The sequence below is a fragment of the Mesoplodon densirostris genome, chromosome 15, assembly GCF_025265405.1.
Source record: "Mesoplodon densirostris isolate mMesDen1 chromosome 15, mMesDen1 primary haplotype, whole genome shotgun sequence".
Lineage (NCBI taxonomy): Eukaryota > Metazoa > Chordata > Mammalia > Artiodactyla > Ziphiidae > Mesoplodon > Mesoplodon densirostris.
Window position 1 is genome coordinate 82,802,089 of NC_082675.1, and position 26,130 is coordinate 82,828,218.

Genomic DNA, 26,130 nt, shown 5'->3' on the forward strand with positions numbered 1-26,130 from the left:
CAGAATTCCATGTCAGTCCAGAGGGTGAGAATAAGGGCAGAGGAACCCGAGGGGTCCACGTTGAGTCTTGGAGTCACTGAGGAGGAGATTTGCATCTTGGTGCATTTGAACTGATCTGGGCTGGATGGAAGGCAAGTAAGAGCACGCAGCCACTGTCTGAAAGCTGAGGGAAACGGGCAATTTCCATGCAGCGAGAGGAAGTGCTGAGTCGTTTAATCCACTATTCAGAAAGCAGGAACTCTGAGTTGGGAGTAACAATAGACCACATTTTATCAAGAAAGGAACTATGACTTCCAAACAGGGTTTGGAAGTAAAAAGGTAGTAAAATTGTTAGAGAAATTGTTTCTCTACTATTATGATAAGGCCACTATTTAGTGTTTTTTTAGTTTTTTTTTTTTTTTTTTTTTTTTTTCGGTACGTGGGCCTCTCACTCTTGTGGCCTCTCCCGTTACAGAGCACAGGCTCCAGACGCGCAGGCCCAGCAGCCATGGCTCACGGACCCAGCTGCTCCGTGGCACGTGGGATCTTCCCGGACCGGGGCACGAACCCGTGTCCGCTGCATCGGCAGGCGGACTCTCAGCCACTGCGCCACCAGGGAAGCCCCCACTATTTAGTTTTAAAAAGAAAGCATAGTTTATGCTATGCTCATGGAGTGAGTAATCACTTTCCATTGTATTAATAGCTTTACTTCTCCTCGAGGAGAACTTGCCTGGTGTTTTATACTAGCCAGAAATTCTACCACTCACATAAGCCCACTAGTACTCATTATGAACACCTACTTCATCTCCAATGCGCTAGTACTGTATTTGCCTCTAATTTTTACTGGGACCAAAGATAGCATTGACCTAGGTCAGCCCTCAAAAAGAGAACCTGGGGCTTCCCTGGTGGCGCAGTGGTTGAGAGTCCGCCTGCCGATGCAGGGGACACGGGTTCGTGCCCCGGTCCGGGAAGATCCCACATGCCGTGGAGCAGCTGGGCCCATGAGCCATGGCCACTGAGGCTGCACATCCAGAGCCTGTGCTCCGCAATGGGAGAGGCCACAACAGTGAGAGGCCCACGTACCACCAAAAAAAAAAGAAAAAGAAAAAAAGAGAACCTGGATAACCATCCAAAGGGATACACGAATATACTAGACTCTGACAAAAAGGAAAACTGGAGTCTGTTCAAAATCTAAAGAGCTAAGACGCTGGGAGTACAAAATAATGGTTGGACATTAATAATTGTGTAGTCTTAGAAGAGCAAAGAATATAATTAAATTGTTGAAAGCAAAATGTAATCAACACCTAAAGTCCTACGCTCCGTGTGGTTGATCAGTGGTTTACATTAACATTAATATGAACAAACCATGCTTTAAAGTTTAAGTGTGGAACCATGATTTAGCAAACACAAGACTTGTATTGATGGTATTTATATATACGTTATAACCTGATTTAATTATTAAGCATCATAATAGCTACTGGCTTTGCAAGAAGTTATAGTGCTATAATTATACTTTTGAATGATCTCTCGATAGATAGATAGATAGATAGATAACTAGATATCTATATGAAGAGAGAGAAAGAGTAAGTACCCCTGGAGTGAGAGCACACAGCAGCTGTCTGAAAGCTGAGGAAACAGGCAGTTTCCGTGCAGCATGTATTTTCCCTTCCCCACACCTCTCTACAGGTAACTCCTTCAATGGTCATTGTGGCCCAAGCCTTCCAGCACTCTCCTGGTACAGCAGACTCCTTCTGTTACAGCTTTCATTACAAGTTTTGATGCTGTAATTCATTAAGATGTCCTTCATCTACGGAGTCAGTCTGTCAGCAATTCTAATTCAAAGTGCAGAATTTACAAAGGCAGGATCTTGGAGAAGGCAAACACAAATTATCTGCGGAGGAAAATAATATGCATTTTAAGCCTCAGACAATTTCACTAAAAAGTCTATTGCACAGTGAAAAATAATCAGGTGGGGGCTTTCCTGGTGGCGCAGTGGTTGAGAGTCTGCCTGCCGATGCAGGGAACACGGGTTCGTGCCCCGGTCCGGGAAGATCCCACATGCCGCGGAGCAGCTGGGCCCATGAGCCGTGGCTGCTGAGCCTGTGCGTCCGGAGCCTGTGCTCCGCAACGGGAGAGGCCACAGCAGTGAGAGGCCCGCGTATCACAATATATATATATATATATATAATGTAAACAGTGTTGTCTTTTTAAATAGAATGAAGTCAAAGGATCATTGAAAGTTTATTCTCTATAGTGTGAGCTATGGATATGTTGGAAAACATGTTTGATCTGTCTTTAAACAAAGAGGCTTAAGCTATGAGAGAATTTTTTGAATAAAAAATTTGAATAAAAATGGTCAGTTCAAGGGTACCTGTGGATTTGGAATATTATGGTAACTCAGGGGAAATGAAAATCTCCCTCAAAAAAGAGATGGTGTTGTGTTATACCTCTTTTCAGTGGAGATCTTAATTTAATTCCACATAATACAATGAAATCATAGGTTTGGGTCTGTGTCACTCTGGGTCACTGTTGAAAGCTGTGCTACTCTTAATATGTTCTTTAGGGACATAGTCACACTTACACCTTTGAACTTTCAGTCCATATTTATGAGAGGGTGTGATCCAAGTAAGTTATTATTCTTATCTTCAAATGAGTACCCTCAAAAAGCCTAGCAACTCCTCCTTGATGTAGAAGCATCAGCACCAATGTCAGCCTCATGTCTCAGCTTTTGATCTAAAGCTCAGAGAACACTGGTGACCCAGCTTTAGAGACAAGTACCATGTCTTCTCCCCAGAATGCCCTTCTCCTTGGTCCTTCTCTGACTTGGCACAGACTGGACAAGCATGATATTTTGAATGTACCAAGCATCCATTTTTTTAAAATGCAATTCTTGAACTTCTCTGCATAGTCATTACTGCAGTTTTCTGAAGGATCCTTAAGGGCTGCACACAGTTGAGGGTGTCCTCTACAGGCAGTCCTGCCTCAGGATAGAAGAGTATCTGGATAACCTCTGTTGTCATATTCTGTTTGAGCTGAGGCTAACCCTCCTGTCCCAAACACAAGATCTTATGGCATTAGCTTCCATCCAGATACACTCTTTGACCCAGCATGAGACGTCTTCTAAGCCAAGGCTCTGGTGTGTTTGAATCCTGTGCTCTCTCTCTCCTAAGACTCTCGTCCACAAAACTTACTTCTTTTCTGCCATCTAATTCTCTCTTTTTTGGTTTTTATCATATAATTTTTTTAAATTTCTAATTCTAACTAATATGCAACATCATCTGTTGACACTCATGGCCAGCATGCCTTTGGAAACTCAGATGATAAACAGTTTCCCTCTGCTTAACTTCCAGTGCGCCTGCATTGTGCTCTGGTCTGCTGCTGTAGAGACTCCAAAAAGCACAGCATCCCAAAACCTTCTTGGAGCACCTTTTTTTCTGCCATCATAACATGTTGATTATAATAATGTATGATACAAATCACTCATTTATATAACATAATATTTTAAAATAACTGCCATATTTTTCTTATTTGCAAAGAATGGTTCTATCAGCTGCCGTTGCTGTGTAACAACTCACCTAAATCTAATGGTAAACAACAGCCATTTATGTCCATGAGTCTGTAGGTCATCGATCTGCTCAATTGGTCCAGGCCCGCTGATCGTGGCTGGGCTTGCACATTCTCCTGCAGTCAGGTAGCAGCTTGGCCGGAGACTGTATGACCTAATAAGGTGTCTCCTACCAGTCTGGGGGATCAGTGACCAGATGAGCATGATGGGGACATGTGTCTCTTGTTATCCAGCAGGCTTCCTGGTCTTGTTCACACAATGGCAAGGTTCCAAAGCAGCAAGCAAGGAAGCACAAGCCCTTTGTCAGCTGCTGATGGCATCTCATTTTACCAGTGGCCAAGGCAAGCCACAGGCTGGCAGAGAATCAGAGGATGTATGAAAATGCCACCTTTGACGCGAAGAGTATTAACGGCACATGGCAAGGGCACATACACAGGATGGGAAGTAGTTTGTGGCCGTTTTTCCATTCCACAGGAAATAGTATCATGGGTAGAGGGCGAGCTTTGCAGTAGATACATAATGCAGGCCAGGTATTATTATTATCACTATTATTATCTCCATCCTTATTCCTGCTCATCGTAACAGTCTTCTGAGATGTACTGGATAAGTATTCTTTTCCTTCCTTTATATATGAGAGAACAGACTCAGAGAGATGAAGAAACTTGTTATAAATTAAGTTTAGACCCAGCAATAAAGAAATGACCTACTCAAAGTGTTTGAGAAGAATCCAGTGTAGGAATTATTTTAAAAGGTGAGGGTATGATTAGGGAACAAACACGGGGTGGTGGAGCACCCCGAGACTAGTAACAGAGAAGCTTGTCCCTACCCCAGGTCTGAAGGAGCAAGGAAGCCAGAGCCCAGAAAGAGCTTAGATCCTTGGAAGAAGGAACACTGTCAAAACTACAGTGTTGAGACAGGAAGGACAGGGTGGAAAAACACCTCTGTTCTCCTTCCAGCTCTACTGTCTTCTGTCAACACCTTCCTCTGGCCAAACCAGGAGGCAAGTAAGCCTGAGCCTGTAGAAGTCAGCTTCCCAGGGCACAATGCCAGACAGACACGTTAGAAAAAGATAGAGAATGGGTATCAGGGTACAGGTAGAGAACAGTCAATACATTCAAGGTCACATAAGTCCTTTTTAGCACATCCAGAGAAGACATCTGTCACTATAGAGCCTGAATCCAGAATGCTTTTTTTTCAACTAGAAGATTTAAATGGTAAATTATTATTTCCTTTGCCATGTGTTTGCATGAAGAGCAAAATACTTGATATTTCAAAATTTAAATTCAATCACATTTATGTTAATTAAAATATTAATAACAAATATTTAGCACTGAAATCTAAAATGACAACATAGTATCCTGAGGAAATATACATCATTGGTCTATTTACCTGTAAAACTGGTTCAAAATGAACCCCACAGTAACACAGAAACCCTAAAGAAATTATTCTCACTAAAAGAAATTGTTTTCTTACTCTTCATGCCAAGGTAAATTGCCATATTTTAAATAGAACCCCAGAGAAAAATACATAGTCACCCAAATCTACAATAGAAACTAAGCCTTTCCATCATGCCAGTCCTGATGACCTATACATATTTTTACATACTGCATTTCTATTAAATATGCAGGAAGCTGACAATAGGTATAGTAATGGGTTATTTTGCCTGCAATTCTAACTACATCATTTACACACTGCACTAAATATAATGAAACTCGGTGTAGAGGGAAGACAGCACAGCCCTTGAGAACAAAAATGAATTTCCAAAAAGGCAACGTTACTAGAGCTATATAATCAACACTTTCCACTGCAGGAGAAACAGGTTGAAAAATGACCTTTACATGAGCTGATGAAATAACAAAGTGTTTTTCCTTCCCTTCTCCAACATTGTCTGTGCTGGTGAAAGCAGAAGGCCGATTTCCCCCGTGGAAAGCTGCCACTTTACCAGAGGAAGCCGTTTTTCACAGGCAAATTCTCCGACAGGGGCAATTGCTAGTTGGACAGAGTACACACCAGGGCGCGACTGGGCCTGCCAGAGGCCTTACAGGTCACAGTTTGAGAACAGGAAGTGCCATCTCCAAACATAGAAAATGCAGCAGCATCATCGGGGGATGCAGCAGAGGTTGGTGATGTTCAAAAGCAGCCAGAAGGCGTCGCTAAGGAGGAAGTTGGAGCTCTCCAGATGCAGGAGTGCCCTGGTCAAACCAGCTCCCATAATCACACTAATAATATCCTTCATTTCGTAGTACTTGACAGTTTTCATGATGCTTTCACATTTTGATCCTCGTAGCAATCCTATAAGATATGTAAGACAAATGGTTTTATAGACAAGCAGCTGAAGACTTAGCGGTCAGGTGACTTTTCCAAGGCCTCCAAGCTGAGCCAGAGCTGTTTGGATCCTCAGTGCTTCCCCAGGATTCTGGGTGCCTGCCCAGGGCATCATCTTATCCCTGTGGCTTCCATCCACCGCTGTCCATGCAACCCAGGGCTGCTCGGGCTCTTAACCCTGATCCCAAAACCTTGACTGCTTCCTTTGACATAAACACAAATTGAAAAGAAACAGAGGAGATTTGCCTTTCAATCCTCCCTTGTTTGGTACCTTGCTAATTCCTTCTCACCTTTAATCTGTGGAAAATCCTAATGAAAATAGCAAGACAAGCAATCCTTGGGAATTGGAGCCAGTCATCAATCCCTAGATGGAACAAAATAGTATGAATTATATAAACATAAGATAACTCTATGGCTCAAGCATTTAGAATGGGAGACAACAAAGCAACACAGAATGTTATATAATTGAGATTCTGTGACATCCTTATATGTGATAAGAAAAATGGAATCGTATAGATATTACTTAGCAGCAAATGATCTTTTGTTCATTGTGAAGACAGCATTTCAAATGAGCACATGGAGCTTGATCCATGATAGGTATTTACAGTAACCAGCCAAGGGCTTTGACCATTAAGAAAAGTAAAATAAAATGTATACCATTTGAATTCCCATTAGAGCTCAAGGGTAGAAGAATAAATTTCTCTCAACTACTTTGCCTTGTGGCATTTTCATTCCATTCTTTACAACAGTTGGTGCTGGGCTGAGAACACTGAAAAGATTCCAGTAAACTCCCACCTCCTTTACATTTCCACAGTATTTCATCTTGAGCGGGGATGGCGGCTAAAGAGGATGCTGGCAGCCAACTCCTCTGTCTTCTCCCGTCTCTGCCGGGCCACTCCCCTGGGGGAGAATCTGAAGAGCCTAGAAGGGGTCCAGTTGTTCAGTCAGCTGCATGAGGCACCTTAACCAGCTCTTGCCAGAATCATGAGGAATATTAAGATGGCATCATCGTTTACTTAGGATTTTTTGTGTCTGTTCCTTTCCTCCTCCTGACCCACCAGGAAACCATTATCTTCAGGCAGCCCTCTGGCTAGTTAAACCAATGTTGCAATGGTTTTCATTGCTAAAGACTTGAAATTGCCCTCTTCAGAAAACCATAACTCTATTACTATAAATACTTCTCAGTTATGCAAATAAGTAATTCATTCCTACCACCAGGCCCTCAGCTTTCTTGAAGATGTTTAATTAATGATTGAAGATATTTCTGGAAACATGAAAGAAATTTATTTGGGTCCAGGCATGGAGATATGGTGAACTGGAGGTGGCAGATAGAATATAAACTACTCAGAAAAAGTGTCAGAATATTATTCACAGATTACCTTCTCCAAATTACCACCCAGCTCTACACAGCCACTTACCAAGCCAGGCTAAGTACCTTGCATACAGTGACTGACAGATAAATGTTTGTTGAATGAATAAAGAAGCTAATGAGAATTTGGTCCTGTGAGAAGGTTCTGTGCGGCCCTTTAGTTCTCGCCTACATTCAGTGGAGCAGGAAACCATACTGACGTGCTCTAAAAGCACTAGTTGCAAACTTATATGTGCACACATATCACCTAGAGTGTTTATTTAAAATATGGAGTCACTCCCCCATTATCCAAAATCTTATGGAATCCAAACACGTGGAACAAAGTATACCTGGAATCAGACCACATGGAGCGGAGCTAAACACTCAGAAAGAGGCTCCACACCTCCGCCACGATGTGCTCGCCTTTTCCCGAGCCTCCTTTCACAACTGAGCATCTAACCCTGAAGTTATTACCCCCGAGTTTTGTAACTTAAGTCACTGAACAGGGGGAATTTGATTGTCTCACCCACCTGCAGCTTAACTCATCAGGGAAATGCAGTCAGTGCCCTCAGCCAGGGCTGTGGGCAGAAGGGGCAAGGAGAGATACGTCCCGAGTATCCTCTGATGATGGAACTCTGAAAATAATACTTACATTTTAAAGCTGACTCTTTCCTCAGCTTCTTCTGATCTTTACTCCCTCCTTTCTGGCTCCTGGAACCTTTTGTGTCCTCAGGATATAGCCAGCGTGTTCACTGAAAGAAACTCTTGCTTGAATAATTGCTACCTCCACTCACTCCTGTGGATTTTTATCACCATTTGACCTGCTGTCCTTTCCCAAGCATCTGTTTTCTTCTTTAACTTTTTGTCTATTTGCGGCTGCTGCTCTCTCTCGCCCCGTACTGTTTCTCCAGTTTCTTACCAAGCATTAATGTTGCTGGAGAGACTACTTCTAGTTTCCTAATTCATACTCTCCCAATCTCGATGTGAATGGTCACAGCAGAAAGGATTGTAGTGCTCGGATGTGCCTGCCCTACTGACCCCTCTTTAGTTGGACTCTTTTCTGAAGTGAAATCTGGGTCTTTGGAGCTTGTTCGAGCACATCTCAATGCTCAACATCTAAGAATATATTTTTGGTTTTGACTCTTTCTGTGGTTTTCTGACAATGACAAGAGCTTCTTTAATACTAATACCAATCAAAATAAAATACATCCAGTTCACTCCATCCTCTCAAGTGATTGTAGAGGCCAGGGACAGTGTGGTGGAGGAATTGCAAGGAAGTGTGGGAAGAAACTCAGAAAAAGTATTTTCCCCACAAATTCATGGAGAGACAATACATCTGGCCTGACTGTATAAATGTGAGATTACAGCAAATGAAAAGCTTTGCCAATTAATTTTCACAGACAAGGGAGTGAGGGTGTTACGGCTTGTGACTGCAAACATTTACAGCTATCACCAGCTCAAGAATATAACATAACTGGAGCAAAGAAAATGCAGATTCTTTATGTCCTATCTAATATTCCTCATGAATCCCCTCCCAGTGAGAAGGAGGTAACTTTAACTTGCCATTTGGAATCGTCATTTTCAGATGACTCTTCTTGGTGATACACTGGCTTCCTCCTCCTTCTTCACAGTTGCGTGTAGTTTGGTGTTTGGACATCCAACAGTCTTACGTGGCCTCATGCAGTAAAGGAAGCTCAGTTCCAAACACCACCTGGTCTGGTCTGCCCCACACTGACATTTGCTGAAGTATAACCGTACCCATTTCACCTTTCGGGGAAATATGCTGGCACTTTCCACTGGAACCTGATCAAAGACATTCTCTTTAATCTCAGAGCACTCACAGCCTTTCAACTCCAGTCCCCTCCACAGGACATTTTGGATGTCCTGCATCCAGGCTTAGGCTGTGGGAAGTCAAAAGTGTAGCCTTTGGCTCACTTATCTAGACACCGATTTATTAACATTCCTGCCTTCTCCAGAATTTCCACTCAGGGAAGAGACATCAGGACATGCAAGCTTCACCCACTGCTTTCTCTACCTCTTTTTCTCTTCTCTTTCCCACCGTCACTCAGGTCCCCAAGGAACAGGGTCATCTTGTAAGTCACATCCCAATTTCTCTCTAGCCTTGAGTTATAGCAAAACTCTGATTTAGTCATCTACACTTAACTCTGAACATTCATAAAAACCTGCTAGCTAGGGGCTCAAATCTTACTCTGAGTTTCAGAACCAAAGTATTTGCTTCATATTTCTTTTGCTCTAATAATACTCCCCAAGGCAGATTACAGAGAGTCTCCACAGTGCTTTTTCAGTAGAGAAGGGGAAAAAAAGTTATCAGTTAGACTAGTAATCTTCTCCTGCACTTGCTCTCCAAGTCTGGCTGTGTCTAGGGCTGCGTTTGGAGAAGATAAAATGGTACCTTGGGTCTGGTGGGCAGTACTTTTCTTACCTTCTCACTATAAGCTGACTCAGAATGCAAAGTCTTTGTGGATCTCAGTAGAAAGAGAACTTGAAGAGAACAATGTCCATAATGAAGCAAAAATGCAAACAGAAATTCCTCTTTCAAAATCTGCTTTCTTCATTCTTTGATCTTTAAACCACCACATGATCCATCTGTATGGATCCTGCTCACTACTCTGTCACTCCCAGAGTCAGGACAGCAGATCTCCACTGGTTCCAGGAGGACTGGTGAGATTAGAAGCCAAGATATGCCTCCTGCATTAGTCAGGGTTCTTTGGAGGCACAGAGAAACAGAACTTTTAAATAGATAGATGGATAGATAGATAGATAGATAGATAGAGGGGGGTTATTATAAGGAATTGGCTCACAGGATTATGGGGAAGGAGAAGCCTCACAATGGAGACTTCAGTTGCCAGCTGGAGACCTAGGAGAGCTGGTGGCATAAACTCCAGTCCAAGTGCAGGAGAAGACTGATGTCCCAGCTCAAAAATAGTTTGGCAGACAGCAAATTCTCCCTCATCCCACCTTTTGGGCTATTCAGGCCTCCAATGGATTGGATGAGGTGCACTCACATTGGGGAAAGCAATCTGCTTTATTCAGTCCACCGAGTCAAATGTTAATCTCATCCAGAAACACCCTCACACACACACCCATAATAATGTTTAGCCAAATGTCTAGGCACCTATGGCCTGGTCAAGTCGACACATAAAATTATCCATCGTACTTGCCTTAAAGAGTGGGCTGTTGACTGTAGAGGTGATATCAGGATGTAAGCCAGAGAGTTTGAGAATTTCCAAGAGCAACCATGTGACATTAGAGCTCGATAAATGATAGACTGAATGGATCTGAGATGGGTGTAAATGAACCTTGATATGAACTGTATGTTCATGCTGATCTTCTGCACATCCCTGTCTCATGAACTCCTGGACAGCAAGATGACTTTGATTAACTCCATTCTCTTTTCTCTTACCTGGAAGTTGTTAAGAAGGAAAAGGAAAAGTACCCAAGGCAAGACTAAGGTAACAAAACACAGTACATCATGTTTTAAAGACACTGGCTGCCTTTTGAAATACAAGCATAAATAGATGAAGTTTAAAGCTAACTAACCACTTAAATGGATCTGTAAGCTTAGTTATGAACTGCTTCTGTATTTGAAAGGGATCTTAACAATCATTTAGCCAAACCTTCTTACTTTAAAAACAGGAATACTGACACTCAAAAATGGATAAGAAAAGGATTACTAATAAGTATTTTCATTTATACAACTTCCATTTCACATCTTTTTACATCTTTCAATATCAGTGTTTCTTCTTGTCATTTGCATCATTCCATGACTTGATGTGTGTAGGAATCTAGAGACTTTGTCATAGACTGTAAGTGAAGATGGATCAGAGGTGGAGATTGAAAACCTGTTCAAACATTAAAAGGAATGTATTCCCAGGAGTCATCTCCTTTAAGGAATGATGACTTGTATCTCCTTCGTCTCTAGATTTTTGAATTAATGTGATTTTTTTTTTCATTTCATTCTTTTTTTTTTTTTTTTTTTTTTTTGGCTGCGTTGGGTCTTTGGTGCTGCACGCAGTCTTTCTCTAGTTTCGGCAAGCGGGGGCTACTCTTTGTTGTGGTGCACGAGCTTCTCATTGTGGTGGCTTCTCTTGTTGCAGAGCATGTGCTCTAGGCACGCGGGCTTCAGTAGTTTTGGCACGCAGTCTCAGTAGCTGTGTATCGTGGGCTCTAGAGTGCAGGCTCAGTAGTTGTGGCACATGGGCTTAGTTGCTCTGTGGCATGTGGGATCTTCCCAGACCAGGGCTCGAACATGTGTCCCCTGCATTGGCAGGTGGGTTCTACTTTGAAGGTGATTCAAATTGTCTGTTCACTATATGTTCAATTCAGATACTTTTAAAGAAAACAATTTAAAATTTAAGTGAAGTTTAAAAATTAAGGTTTAAAATTTACTAACCTGGAATAATGACGTTTGAAATTATAAAAAAAAAACTAAGTAATTGCATTTGAAATTCTTTAACTTTTTAAACTTAAGTATATTCATTTTTTACCATGGCATTCATTTTAATTTCTGTTTCTAAACAAGTGAAAAAGCTGTAGTAGACACATATGCCCACATCCTTTGTAATACCCATCAGTATTCTCCCTGATTGGTATTACAAAGAATGTAATATTCTACCTTAGAATGATATGTTTTGTACCATTTTACTGGGTGGTTTGTTTTGATAATGGCAGTAAAAGAGTAAAAGTTATATTCTATCAGTGATCTGTCAACCTAAAACCTCTAGAGAAAATTTTAACACAATAAGGATAACCAGTTCAATTCTTCAAAATGTGTAATTATGTTATGTATTTCATATAGCCATCTACTCACTTACTGAGTTTTTAACTGAAAAAGTAAACACATAGAAAGATGGGTAGATAGATAGACAGGTAATGAGAGCAAATGCAATTCATGAGTTAATGTTTATTACTTAATTATTTTTTAAATACAGTCTAGAAGCTAATACAGGGCCTGATGCATTATTGGCTGATGTCCAAAAAAATCAATGAATGAATAAATATAACCGAAGAAGAAAAGGCAATATAACCAACATAAAATCAAGTATAGTCTTAATTTTTTTTCTATTTTGGCTATAATTTAAATACTTTCCTCTGTAGTCACTTGAGACAACAAAAGTATCTTTCAAGTAATTTTAAAATTACCTTAATTAACTGTATTTAGAGCAAAAAGAGAACGAAATGTAATTTTAAACCCTGATTACATGCTCTTTTGCTCTAAGGGAATATAATTATCTCATCTTTAGGCTCCCCTCAAAATGGTAAGAGAAGGAAAACTCTTCTTTTGCAATTCAGTGTCTAAATATTAGTAACTTGCATGATAAGCTAAAAAATCTTCCAATCATAACTTGGCAAATTCACTTTAAAAAGGGAATATAATTTCTAAATGACAGAATTTAAACTTTTGCTTGACTTGTTTTGTCTTTAGCTCTTCCTACAAAAATAGGTTTGGGTTGTTTCATATGATATACACACAGCCTCCCTCAAACAATATTAAGACAGACCAAGTGTATATCACCTGGGAACATAAGAACGTATCAGCTCTGTTTTCCTTTGGATTGTTTGGTCTACACCTTTCAGAAGAATGTGTTAACACTATGGGGTCATTCTTCAAAGAAAATTTCTTTCTTTGATATTTTATTTTATTTTTTTTTAATTTTTAATTTTTTTTTTTTTTTTTGCTACCCAGAACTACAATTTCATTACCTGTCAGGAAGCCATCATAATGATAATTTTCAAGTCATTTCAGTCAACAAACATTTTTGGAGTGCATTGGGTGCTTTTTGTGGTTGACACTTGGGGGTTACAGATGTTAAAACTCCTAATCCTCAAGGAATATGTAATATTTTTACAATAAAGCCACCGGATGCATATAAAATTAGCTGTAAACCTTTTAAAATGCTTTTTTCCCCACTAAACCTTCATAAACACAATGTAAGAGTATAATGAGAATGAGAATGTTAATAATTTATGATCATGCTTTGAGGTAATTAAATAGCAACTGAAGTCCTATGGTTTATTTACATCTTCACCTGGTGGATTTTTCAATTCTCAATTTTTGAGGCAAGAAGGAAGGTAAGGAGAAGAACATCTTATATGTATATTTTCTCAAGGATTTAGTAAAACCAGAACTTCAGACTGCTTCAGGGAGACTCAACTGCTTTTTCATTGAGGTGAAAAACCAAAAGAGAACATTTGGCAGTAAGAAAAAGTAAATAGAATAGAATAATACGAAAATTTGGAAAATATGTGTAAAGATGGAGATATTTTAATTAATGTGATTATAATTTGTACTCATCACTGAGTACACAGGTGGAGGAATTGTAGAATTTTGGAAGAAATTTGTACATTAGAGATCATTTATATCAATTCTTTCATTGAAACTCAATTTTATAAAGGATCAAAATGGCATTTCAAGCTAATTTACAGCAGAGCCTGGACTAAAATCAAGATCTCCTTGTAGGATCGAGTCTCTCAACTTGTTTGAGGGACAGCATGGTAGCCCTAAGGTACCAACAGTGAGATAAGCAAGAACAGGCACCATATGCATTAAATGTTTAAGAACATACAGTGGTCCAGTCAGGAGGCAGAGAGGATGGCAGATGTTCTGCTAAATCTTCCTCCTTATAAAGGACTTGACCCAAAGTTGGGAGTCCAGGGCATGTCTGAGTCCAATTCAACAGTGTTGATTGATTTACCTTCATGTGTATTTTAAGGGTGCACATATGCCATTGAGGTATGTGTCTTGGGAACCTGATTTGACAGAAAAGGAACAGCAGCAAAGAAGGAGAGAGCTTTCAAAATATTTTATCCCGAGCCCTGTCCTTGCTCTGTTTCCCTATTGCAAAAATGTTCATAATGAAAGAATTATGCATGCTTTTCTGCTTCTTGTCTTGAATGAATGCAACTGGGCTTAGTGATGATGAGCTTATGCTCCAAAATCACACGTTCAGATCACAGCTCGACCACATCAATTTTAATGACTTTGGGCAAATCTGTTAGCCTCCTTAGCGTGGTGTTTTCTGTAAAATGGAAGCAGTGAGAGCTTTGTCGGGTGTTGTGAAGCTCAGGGAGGTAATGCACACACGGCAGTTCTCACCCGCCTGGCACTAGTAGGTGCTCCCCGAATGCTAGCTGTTATCATTCTCCTCGTTGCTGTGGGTATTGTTTCAACGCTTTGCAAACCAGAACTCTCCATAATCCTGGTCCCTTGAAAATCAGATCAGGTGCCTGTGCTACACTGGAAAGAGATTAAATGTATATATAAATATATATACTGTGTGTGTGTGTGTGTTTAAACTGGAAGGGAGGCCCTTAAGTCATCAGTACAGTATTGTATAAGTTTAACAGTAAAAGTGTACAGTCGGCACTCAGTATCCGTGGGTTCCACATCCGCAGATTTAACCAACTGAGCGTTGACCTGAAGATGCAGAACCGCTGATACTGAGGGCCAAGTGTACTACATCACTTTATACGAGGGGCTTGAGCATCCTCGGATTCTGCTATCCAGCCCTGGAGCCAGTCCCCCGCGAATACCGAGGGCAGCCTGTTATTTGCTAAGGGACAGAGACTGAGCTGGGCACATCATAAACACTACATCTTCACAAAAACCCTGTGAGGGTCCTCAGACCTTTACTTTAAATTTTAATATGGTTTAACTTTAGTGAATTAAATTCAATTAATAAATCCATAGCATTCCTTTATTTAATTTGATGGTTTACATAAAGAAGAATCAACAAAAAGTGTCCCTCCCATACTCATAGACCACCTGTCACGTTCACTTCCCCCCCAGCAAATAACATGGTTACTAGTTTCTTGTGCATTCCTCCAGACTTTAATGTACATATAAGCAAAGATGTATATAAATTCTTCCCCACATACTTTTTTACAAAACTGTTAGCACACTATATACATTATATTCTCCTTGTTTTTTACTAGTTTAGCAATATGTTTTAGATATCTAACTATTTGGGTAGTAGTAGTAGTAATAATAATAGAAGTACTATTTCATATTAATAAGTTACAAACACTTTTAAAATTTACATATATTAATCCATTTAATGATCAAACAACCCAATGAAAAAAATACTGATATTATACCTAACTTACAGGTATCAGAAGTTATCAGTGTTGTGAGTTTCAAGTATTTTTCCTAGTTTTGAATTTGCCATTTGCTATCTTATGATTTCTTACTTATTTTTTTAATTGTTCACAGGTAGATTTATCAATCTTTTGTCACTTTTTGCCTTGGCTCATAGCTTGAAACCCCCTACATTTTCTGAGTTTATATAGGAATTCTTTCCTACTTTCTTCTGGTACTTTTTTGGTTTTGTTTTTGCTTTCTCTGGAATTTATATCAGTGGAGGTAGAAACATGGATCCAAATATTTTACCAGATGGCTATTGTCCAAACACAGTTAATTGACTAGTCCAGCTTTCCGTCACAGATTTGAGACAACACGTTCACCACATATTGAACTCCCGTATGAACTGGGTCTGTTTCTGGACTTTCTTTGCTGTTGCTTTCAACTGTTTGTCCATTTTGCTTGTAATTTTTTTACTACAGATCAACGTCTGACTCACTAGAGCTTTGGACAGAAACTTCAGCCTTTTCAAAGCTGCTAAAAAAAAAAAGTAAAATGCTAGTGTTGTTAAGTGACAATAAAGATTAAACTGTCATCAGGGAAGAAGTGTTCATTGGGTTTAAGTGCTCTGCAGGAGAGCTGTGCTTTTAAGAATTTCATTACTTTCTATAATTAAACATTAAGTTTTAAATAATGAATAGAAACACCACTGGGCTTTCAGGAAAGTGCTCCTGCTTTACACCATTGCTGAGAGTTTAAAGTTTCTAAGTGCATGGAGGATAAATATTTGGCCACAAAATATACATACAAAACTGCAAACTCACTGCAGGAGTGAACTTCTATGCTGCGAAGATGGACAAAATTGCCAGAGGTTTACAAATTCATCTGTAGCGAAATTATGTCTAAAGACCCCCAGAGAATTATTTTAAAGTATCCATTTTCACTTCTTAAACTGTTTCCTTAACTTCTCACTTGGTAAATTTCTTTTGCTTGCCATTTGGAAGAAAGGCTGGAATTCTGATGCCACTCCTTCATAAAGAGCTAAGTTTGAGACGTAAGGACAAGAAAAGGTGGGCAGTGGTCTAGCGATTACATGGTAGGGGCTTCTTCTCAAGTGAAATTGCCTCTGTGGCACCATCTTTTAGGATTATTTCTCCCTTGAAGGGAACTTTGAGACCCATACATAATGGAGTGCCTCACTGGAGTTTAGTTTCCTCTGAATACAGACATTCACAGGGAACTCTAGTTATTTCTTACTTGTTAGAACATAGTAGAGACGAGACTGGCAGTACTGTTATTTTAAGGGATTCTGGAAGGGAATGGTGAGGTGGGATAAAGAAAGAGAGCATGCCCTCTTAAATCCCTAGAGGAATGGAATTTGAAAAAGAACCATTTAAGGAAAAGACTAGGATTTTTAATATTCTTATTACATCAAAATATATTAACAACCTACCACCTGCTGGCTGTCTTGGGTGGAGGAGACTCCAGGACTATCCTCAGGCTCAATGATTCCCTAGAAAGATTTGCAAGGTTCAGAAAAAAACTATTATGCACACAGTTCTGGTTTACTAGAGTGAAAGGTACATGTTACAATCAGCAAAGGGAAAAGACACAAGGATGCAGACAAGGAGGGACCAGGCAGGAGCCTCCATATCCCCCTCCCGTGCAGTCACACGGGGACAGCAATGATACATGACAGTAAGCGTGAGGTGTTGTGAACCAAGGAAGCCCCTGCTCCCCGAGCCTTGGTGTCTGAGGTTTTGGTTGAGGGTCAGCTAGATGGGCATGCAGTGTCCTCAGGGTCCAGGAACAACCTCAGCCGCTCAGACCTTAGCCACCACCAGAGCAAAACAGGCATTCATGGTGAACCACCTATTAGGATAAACTTACCTGGTCAGATCAATACAGCATGGCTCAAGGCCTCAGGCACAAGAGACACTCTTATCAGACTGAATATAACAAAGGCTCCAAGGTTGCATTCTAGAAACCCTCCAAGGGACCATCCCCAAAATAGACTTTTCTTCGGGATGTGCAGAGTTTGAGCAACCCAGGCCTGCTGAATTAATCCTTTCCTGCCCACTGTCACATACATTACTTCATTTGATTAAAAGAAAAATAAAAACAATCTTGTGACAAAGTCTTGTCACCCCCATTTTGTACATGAGGAGTAAATAGGTGAAATAACGTTCCGTGGCCTTCCTCTTGGCCCTGTACTTCTCCCTTCTAGCATTTACCACAGTGAGTGAATCATTTTCTGAACAATGCTTATCTTCCCCACCATTTAAAAAGCCTCAGAGGCAATGAGCCATGTATATTGTTCCCTCCTTTTCATCCCCAGGCTCAAGACAGTGCCTGACTTATAGTACTAGATAAGTACGTGATAAATGAATATGACAGGCCATAACATGATTGTTGAAATTTGTACCCTTAGTCTTTTGACTGTACTATTATAGTCTATGCTATTATAATGTCCCTTATATCACAATGTCAGAAAAGAAAAAAAAGACCTGGAAATAAGTGTGTCAGTCCTACTTCTTAGAATTTTTATGAAGCCCCAGATTATTCCTTAAAGCTGAAAGGGACCTTAGAGATTCTATTCTTTAACATTTTATTTTAGGTAAGAAGAAGTATTAATTTTGTGCAAATACCTTGTTAAGTATAAAGAGAGCTATCATTTGTAATTATCTATACATTTCAATAAAATTCTAGTTTGGAGTCAGGACAAACATACATTGTGCATATTTTCACTTATTCTTCAAGTCAGTGCAGTTGAGGAACGTGCATGTTAGTGGTGAGGGCTTAGGATATTCAGGTGTAACCAGCACCTCTATCTTAGCTCTTTCCACATTAAGGAAAGGATTCTTCCAGAGGTTTTTTTGTCCTTTTCGTCACATTTCTTCCGTTCTAACCTTCAGTTTGTTATGTCAAAGTCTTAAGCTGCACAAAAATGGCTTCTAATTTGTCCTCCTATGAGTCCCAAGCATCATCTCCCATTCCCTTGAATGAAATGGTGACCTGTGGGAAGGGTTCTATAGCCCAGTACTTCTCAAACCACAACGTGCGTACAAATCCTATTGTCAAATGCAGGTTCTGCTTCAGCACTCTGGACAGCGCCCAGCGATGCAGGTGCTGCTGGTCTGGGGACCAGATCGAGGAGCGAGGCAATAGCTGTCAGAATGATTTCATCCCTCCCCTTTTTTTTTTTTTTTTTTTTTTTTTTTTGGCGGTACGCGGGCCTCTCACTGTTGTGGCCTCTCCCGTTGCGGAGCACAGGCTCCAGACGCGCAGGCCCAGCGGCCATGGCTCATGGGCCCAGCCGCTCCGCGGCATGTGGGATCTCCCCAGACCGGGGCATGAACCTGTGTCCCCTGCATCAGCAGGCGGACTCTCAACCACTGCGCCACCAGGGAAGCCCCTCATCCCTCCTCTTAATTGTCCTCTCTAATACTGGCTTGCTACCACAAAACTGTTTAGACGTATAAGAAAAAGATCTTGATATCTGTTCCTTACCACTCCCGAGAGAACACGTTTTAAACAATAACTGGGAAAAACCTGAACTGTTTCTTCCAACACTGCTGACAAAAGTCATAAATCTGAGCCAATTATACTGAAGAAGTTTGATTTCAGCTTGGCTTTAGGTACCTATGTTTTAAAAAGAGCCCCTTCTACCTAAAAGTTATTTGCTTTTTATGCTAGCATGTTCTAATTCGTGGTTTCTTGATCGATGGATGAAGTTTGCAGTAGTTTTTATTTCAGAGGCTGGAAATAAAACCCTACTGTAAGCTTTCAGCCTCCTTCACTGGGCAGAGTTAAGTCCCAGGAAATGCTAAGTGTTAGACCTTTGCAGCTCAGTGGCTGAGTATGGAATAACAATTTGTGTCTCTGTTATCTCATTTCTGAAGGCTAATAAGCAGTGTTTTTCCGATAATAATGAACAAAACTCAACCTCAAACAAGATGGGCTCACCACTCATCAAGGATTTGCCTGCTTCCGCTGTTGGAGTTCTTTCCCCCTCTGAATCAACAAAGCTCATTTGATTCACTTTGTGAAGACTCTTCGTTTTTCCCTCAGACTTTCCATTTCACGCTTTGTGAATTTTATTAAGATCTCTTTCACAGAAGCTAAGTGCTGGCTCTATGGAGCCCTGAGGGATGGCAGTCACAGCCTCTATAATTTCTGAAACCTCTTGAGACACTTCTTTTCTACTAAAACTTGGAGAATCATAAGGTAGACTCTAAAATCTTTTTGGTGCTGGACGACAGAGGTTGGCCTCATGAGCATTTTGTGCAAATCTTTTGGCATTATAGCCTGAAAACAACAACACAGCAGTCCAGTTAAGGTCCAGTTTCTGATTGGGAACATCATATTGATATTCAGTGGGTCTTTCTGAAGGCCTCCAATTATTTTTAAAAGCTGGTTTAAAATATTAACTCAAAATATGTTTTATTTTAGAATGTCGTTATTAATAAAACTTAACCATAATCCTGTTGCCTGAGAAATTGTCAGTGGCTTTAGTCCAATTTAAAACACTATGTTTTAAAAGGTAATTATAGTTAAATAATTGAAAAGGAATTTGTATTCTGATTTTCTTTTCCTCTTGAATTTACATTATAGGAAATTTAGGGAGTTCCCTGGTGGCCTAGTGGTGAGATTTCCAGGCTTTCACTGCCGTGGTCCAGGTTCAGCCTCTGGTCAGGGAACTGAGATCCTGCAAGCCCTGTGGCAAAATAGCCAAAAAAATGTTTTAATGTTATTATATGCTCTCAGAAATGACATAGTAACAGTTGTATAATAGTCCATCAGATAAAAATATTATATTTAAGCCAACCATTTCTTTATGGTGGATATTGAGATTAGTGCCATAGTTTCTCTATGATGAAAATAATGATAACTAGCATTTTTGAGCACTTAATATCTGCTAAGTAACACTATAAATATTGTATCAAGTCTCTTCACTGTCGTAAGTATCTGATGAGATGGGTATTGTTATTTTTCCTGTTAGAGATGTGCGAAGGAGGTACAGGCAAGTTAGTCAGCTTGCTTAAGGTCACACTGCTGGTAAGTGGCAGGGCCAAGTTCAGACAAATATTCTCACATCCAAACGGAGTCTCCTCTCGGCCATGTTATTTCTTAGGCTATACTGAGATTTACGTAAGGATTCCTCAGTTTAAGTAAAAGCTTCAAACTATGTATACAAATCCTTAAACCAAAAAAATCTTCTCCTTGGTTCCTACTACATGAGTATAAATTTGCAGATTTTTTCTTAAGTTCTTAACATTTCAAGAGCTATCAAGTCATAGGAGACAGTGCTATGATATCAGTGAAGGCTGTTAAAGAAAACAACTATTTGCTTTTATTCTTTAAATATTGGTGAGACATGCACTGTAATAACTGACAGCACTTTTGTCTGTTCCTTCACGCTGTTGTCACCACTTCATCTTTAAAAATCCAAATGTGCATGGATTTTCACCCTTAGTTTCATTCTCATGCACCATTTAAAGATGCGTTGGTTGGTTGGTTCGTTGGTTGGTTTGGTCAAGGATGAATCTGCTTCACTGACTCCTGTGAAAATCAAAGTGGAGGGGTTGACAGGGTGAGGGCATCTTTTACATGGAGAACTGTTACGCACTTGAACACATGAAGACCCATCTCTTTCCCTGTCTCTATCCTCACAGAATGTGTGACACAGGAGAAGGACTATTCACTTTTCAAACAAGGGAAGGAGAAATGATCTATCAGAAGGTCCATTCTGCGACACTGGCCATAGCTGAGCAACATGAAAGATTAATGCTAGAAATGGAGCAGAAGGCCCGGGTAAGGCTCCTTCCTTGGTAACCTAACAGCTTGGAAATGAATGTCACTGAGGTCTGATGCACATCACGTGTATGTGGGTCCTTTCATGACAGCGCCCCAGTGTCCAACCCCATCCCGGCCCTGAGAGCTTGTCCCAGTTACTGAACCTCATCTTTCTAATATCCTCTTCAGCATATGACAAAAGAAGCTATTTGTGGCTGCTAGCCATGCACTTCGTGTATGTACCTATGACCTGTTACCACAGTTACCCAGAGAGGGGTGGAGTGCACAGAGAGTGAAACAAGAAGCAGTGCTCTCTGCATCTCTCCACATGTAGTTGGACAATCAGAGATGCGAATGTGGACCCAAAATAATGAGGAAAATAGGTTTCTACCAGAAAGGATTACACTTTTCTTTTTGTCTTTGTATTTATCCTAGATTCTCTGAAACTTCCAGGTCTTTCTGTCCGTGTTTCAGAGCCGATACTAAAATGTTTGCAAAAGGAGCTTATACTGTTTACCAGCTATCTGTTATCCTGTCGTGGAACTATGCTAAAGTTTCAGGGTCAAGCTAAGAAATAATTTAATAAAGAATCTGAAATAGCAAATTTTACAAGTGGCTAAAAAAAATTATAATCTTTACTACTAACTTCTTTGAAAAGCAAACAATAGAATTATTATCGGCTATAATTTTAATTGGTCAATATTCTCTTTCTTCAGAATTTATAGGGATGCATTAGATTCCATCTATAAGAGGACAAGTGGAGCTTTGGGAAATAGGTGGGTCTCTACCCAGAAAAACTTTCATAATTCTATTCCATTTTAAGACTATGGGACTTTATATCTAGTATTATTTTAGTTTTGACTTTTAAAATTCTCAAATGCATAATATTTTGAAGTATAAAATTATATTTTAAATGTAAGAAGACAAAATAGTCTAGCAAATTATTTTACATTATTTTTAATACATTTCAGATTTTGTCAATACTACATACACATTTTTCTCTATCTAGGGTATGGTTTAAAAAAGCCTTCCTAATACTTAAGGGCAGCAAGTGCAAATCAGGCTTACATTTGGCCTTCAGTGGGGCTGAAAGAGTAACTTGAACATTAATAAGATTATTAACATGAGACTATGGGATTAATTGATGAAGCATCAATAGGAGGTTGGTATGTTTTAGTCTTCTAGAAAGATTTGGGTTAAATTTAAATTATTGTAATAATTATCTAATTAATATGACATTTTTCTAGTGGCTTGAATCGGGTGAAAAAAATGTAACTACCAAACTTCAAATTATTTCAGAATGTTGAACATTCATTATCAGCCCATATTTACAATCTGCTGATGTTAATTTTCAGCCAGAATGAACAACTGTGATGTCACTTGCTATTAGTCAACAGCTGTAGTTCTTTACTTCTAGTTGTTCTGAACGGGCAAAATGCTCATAAGTGAGCCATTTAAATTGTATTTCATAAAGGAAATTTCAAGAGCTCTTTCATGCAACTGTAATTGTCTGCCGTAAGGAGAACGCTCAGTGTACTGGGTTCCCATCCCCGTTCTACCACTTACTGTCTGTATAATCTTGAGCAAGTTATTTAACTTCTAAATGTCTCATTTTCCTGTATCTGTAAAATGGGTATACAAGAGTTCTACTTATTTGGCTGTAATGAGGTATCTGTGCATTAACATATATAAAGTGCTAAGAACAGACCTGGCACTCAGAAAGTACTATGAAAGGTTCATTATTATGATGGTGATGTTGAATAATTATAAGACTTGCAATGTTTGTGAAGACACTAAATTTTTATTCCCAACTATAGCTACGTAATGTCTTCCAGTCCTTTACAAGTATGTCTAACAATCTTGTGCCAAAACATTTGCAAAACAAAATTGAATTTATATTTGCTTTTGATGCGGTTGTATGTTTATCTTATCCTGTGCCACTGAGAAGCAAGTCCAGGGGAGTGGAGTGAAGCAATTGCTGTGAAGGAGTTAGAGATGGTAGGTCCACCTACTAAGATCTCAGGCAGTGGAAAGCCAGAATTTGGGTACACCGTGGATCTGGGTGCTCGGAGATGGCAGGGAAAGGGGGCAGGTGTTTAAATAGCAGGCTCAGTATGGCTTAACAAAGAAACCAAATGTTTCTGAAAATCACAAAATCAGAGACTCCATCAACTTGGTGCATACATATAAATGGAGTCTTTGGTTTAATTTCAACAGTGATTGCAAAGCTATGCTTTTCTCTGAAGGATAATATTGATACTAATTAAATTACTCCATAGGTAGTCCATTCTGTAGAATAAGCTGAACTAATGATGCTTTTCCAAGGGCATGCTACCGCAACTTGAGAACTGCCCCAATTCCCCAAATTCTAGGGCTGTAAGCAAAGATTTCCAGGTCTCCCAGATACCTTTTCTTTTTCTTTTAAGAGACCTTCTCTACATGCACAAATCTCTTTTTAAAAAAGAAATTCCAACAAGTATGGAATAGAATTTAAATACCCTCTATCTAACTCTTAATTGATTTATACAAAAGAAAACAAAGGTTTGTGCCATAAACTAGGCAATAGTGTAATTTGAGAGTTGGAAAAGTACCGGAAAACCTACCTAAGATATAAAAATGTTGCATTTTGTTTATTATGTATTCACTTCAAAATAAGAAGATAACACTGCTCATTGGCTTTCCAGTTTTAAAACCAAGCCATGGAAGATAAATATTGATCAGATAGAAAATGTTTATACATTTTTAATGTTATAAAAAATATTTTACAAGATTACCAAGAAGCTATACAAGCAATGAATTCCCCAAACATTGTTGTCCAGGCAACTGAAGTATTTACTTTCATCCTTTAAAAAAGAGATGATTTCAGAGTGTTACTGGCTTTATAGATAAACTTGAATGAGAAATAATGTCTCAACAACCTTTTCTTAACTATAAGAGAAAGAATTAAATATATGTTTTAACATCCTATGCATGTAAAACTTTGTTTTGCCCCATTTATCACCATCCTTCCTAGGGAACACAGGAATAAACATATTTTGATATATCTCTAGAATCTGAGTTAGGCAATGTTTCTATTCTTGTTTGAAGAATCTGATATCTAGGAAAGCATTGTGCATAAAACAGTTCATTTGCACTGTGGAGAATGGATAAAAAGAATTACTAAATCGGTGAGGCTGTTAGAGGTGTGTACTTACATTTCCTTCACTGAGAAAGATAATGAAAGAATGAATGAATATTAACTGCCTCCATTAAGAAGTTTTAAAGGAGAAGTTGGCCATTTATTAACTCCATTCACAGGTTTGTAAATAATACATTTATTACTCGGTGCTCAAAGCGCTGCGGGGTGGTAGGGAAAACAAGAAAAGGACAAAAACTTTCCTTCTCTCAAGTGGCCCAGACTTTTGTGGGATCAAAATTTTGTAATTTTGAGTAAGCTTATCTTTTCCCTTTTACTCCTTGAAATCTCAAGTTTTCCATGCTTTATTAATGTAACTAATTAAATCAGATGGTTAAGAAATGCCATTACAAAATTTTGATTCAACTATACTAAAAACACCAGTTGGTCTTGTTTATGTTGTCATGACAGAGCCTGATTGATTTCTTGGATAATCAACTTATTGGAAGGTCCTCAGTCAAAGCTCCATGGAGAGTGATTTCTTCAGTACAAGAAGACACTCTTCCTTTTTCCATTCAGATGTAAAGCTTCAGCTTCTCACTCTTAAGTCCAGATAAGAAAGGGAAAATGATCATGAGAGTAAAACAGAGAGTGATCTTACGTAGTCCTATATTTTCTTTACTTACTAACTCAAAACTAGCCTTATTTTAAAAGAGGATTTTGTAAGGGGGTACATGGGAGAATTAAGTCACGATAATAAATTGTAAACTGGAACTCTGTCTGAGATTACTAAGATTCAAATATTTGAGGAAATTGTTAAAGCTAGATAGTTAAACAAATGGCACCTCTAGAATTTGTTTCCATTTCATAGAGCTCATGTTCTCAGAGCCCTCCAAGTTCTCCGAATTCTATTGCCGAAAGCATTTATAGGTGCTCTGCCTTGCATGTGCAACATTATGGAGGAAAGTTTTCATTGTCTTGGTGAACAGCCATTCATCAGAAAGCACATTGCAAATGTGCCGGCATGGCTTAGCCCCCTGAGGGTGAGCGTAGGCTGACTTCATCTTCAACAAGACCTGAAATAATTTAATTTTGGATTTCCATGGATCTCTACACATATACACACACAACACAAACACACACACAAAAACAAACACAAATAATACAAAAGAAACTTCTTTTTTAATTTGCTTTTTATGTTTTTAAGCTTTACAAGTATTATGAAATGTCCACAGGAAAGAAGCAGCTGAGATGACATAAATGTAATGTTTAAAACACAGATTTCTCCTGATATCTTATCAAAAATAAGTAAGGGAAGTGGGGGAGGGGGTCGTTAGTAACTTTGTAATATTCTAAGTGATTTAAAAGAGAACAGTCTCCCATAACAAGAATTACAGTGTGTCCTTTAAAAGCATAGTGTCTGGAATGCTCCTGTTTCCAGTAATTCTTGCCTCCTGATCACCAGAAAAGCTCTGTACACAATTTAAGGACAAATAGCATCAGTGGTATTGAAACACCTGCAAGATAGCAAACCCACTTCTAATGCCTAAAAAACAACACTGCAAGACTTGTTGAAGGCACTGCTGTCCAAAGCTGTCAGTTCTTTGGTTTTCCTAAGCTCTAGTGGTTGGAGAAAAACAAGTAGCAGAATCTCACATAGAACTTCTTCCCTAGAAAACAAATTGTTTTCTTTCTCTAAGATTTGTCATTTTACTTGCCCTTGTTACTAGAAATATAAGAAACAAAAGTAACCTCGCACATTTAACAAACTAAAAAATGTGTACTGTTCCCAAACATAAACCTTTTGAACAGTAATCATTTAAAAACAAATGATCTTATTTCCTTTTATAATGTAAGATGAAAAGAAATTTCTGGTGAGGAAGCAGCATTGTTTGACTCTA

General features: G+C 39.3%; 1 protein-coding gene across 2 annotated transcripts in view; it reads left to right on the forward strand.

Moving 5' to 3' along the window:
* The window catches only part of DOK6 (docking protein 6), a 411,999-nt gene that overhangs the window by 295,241 nt on the left and 90,628 nt on the right, over window positions 1-26,130 (forward strand). For both annotated transcript variants that reach the window (XM_060119271.1, XM_060119272.1), the window contains exon 6: window positions 20,994-21,132. In XM_060119271.1, the coding sequence (XP_059975254.1) occupies window positions 20,994-21,132 (139 nt within the window). The remainder of the gene's footprint in view (window positions 1-20,993; window positions 21,133-26,130) is intronic.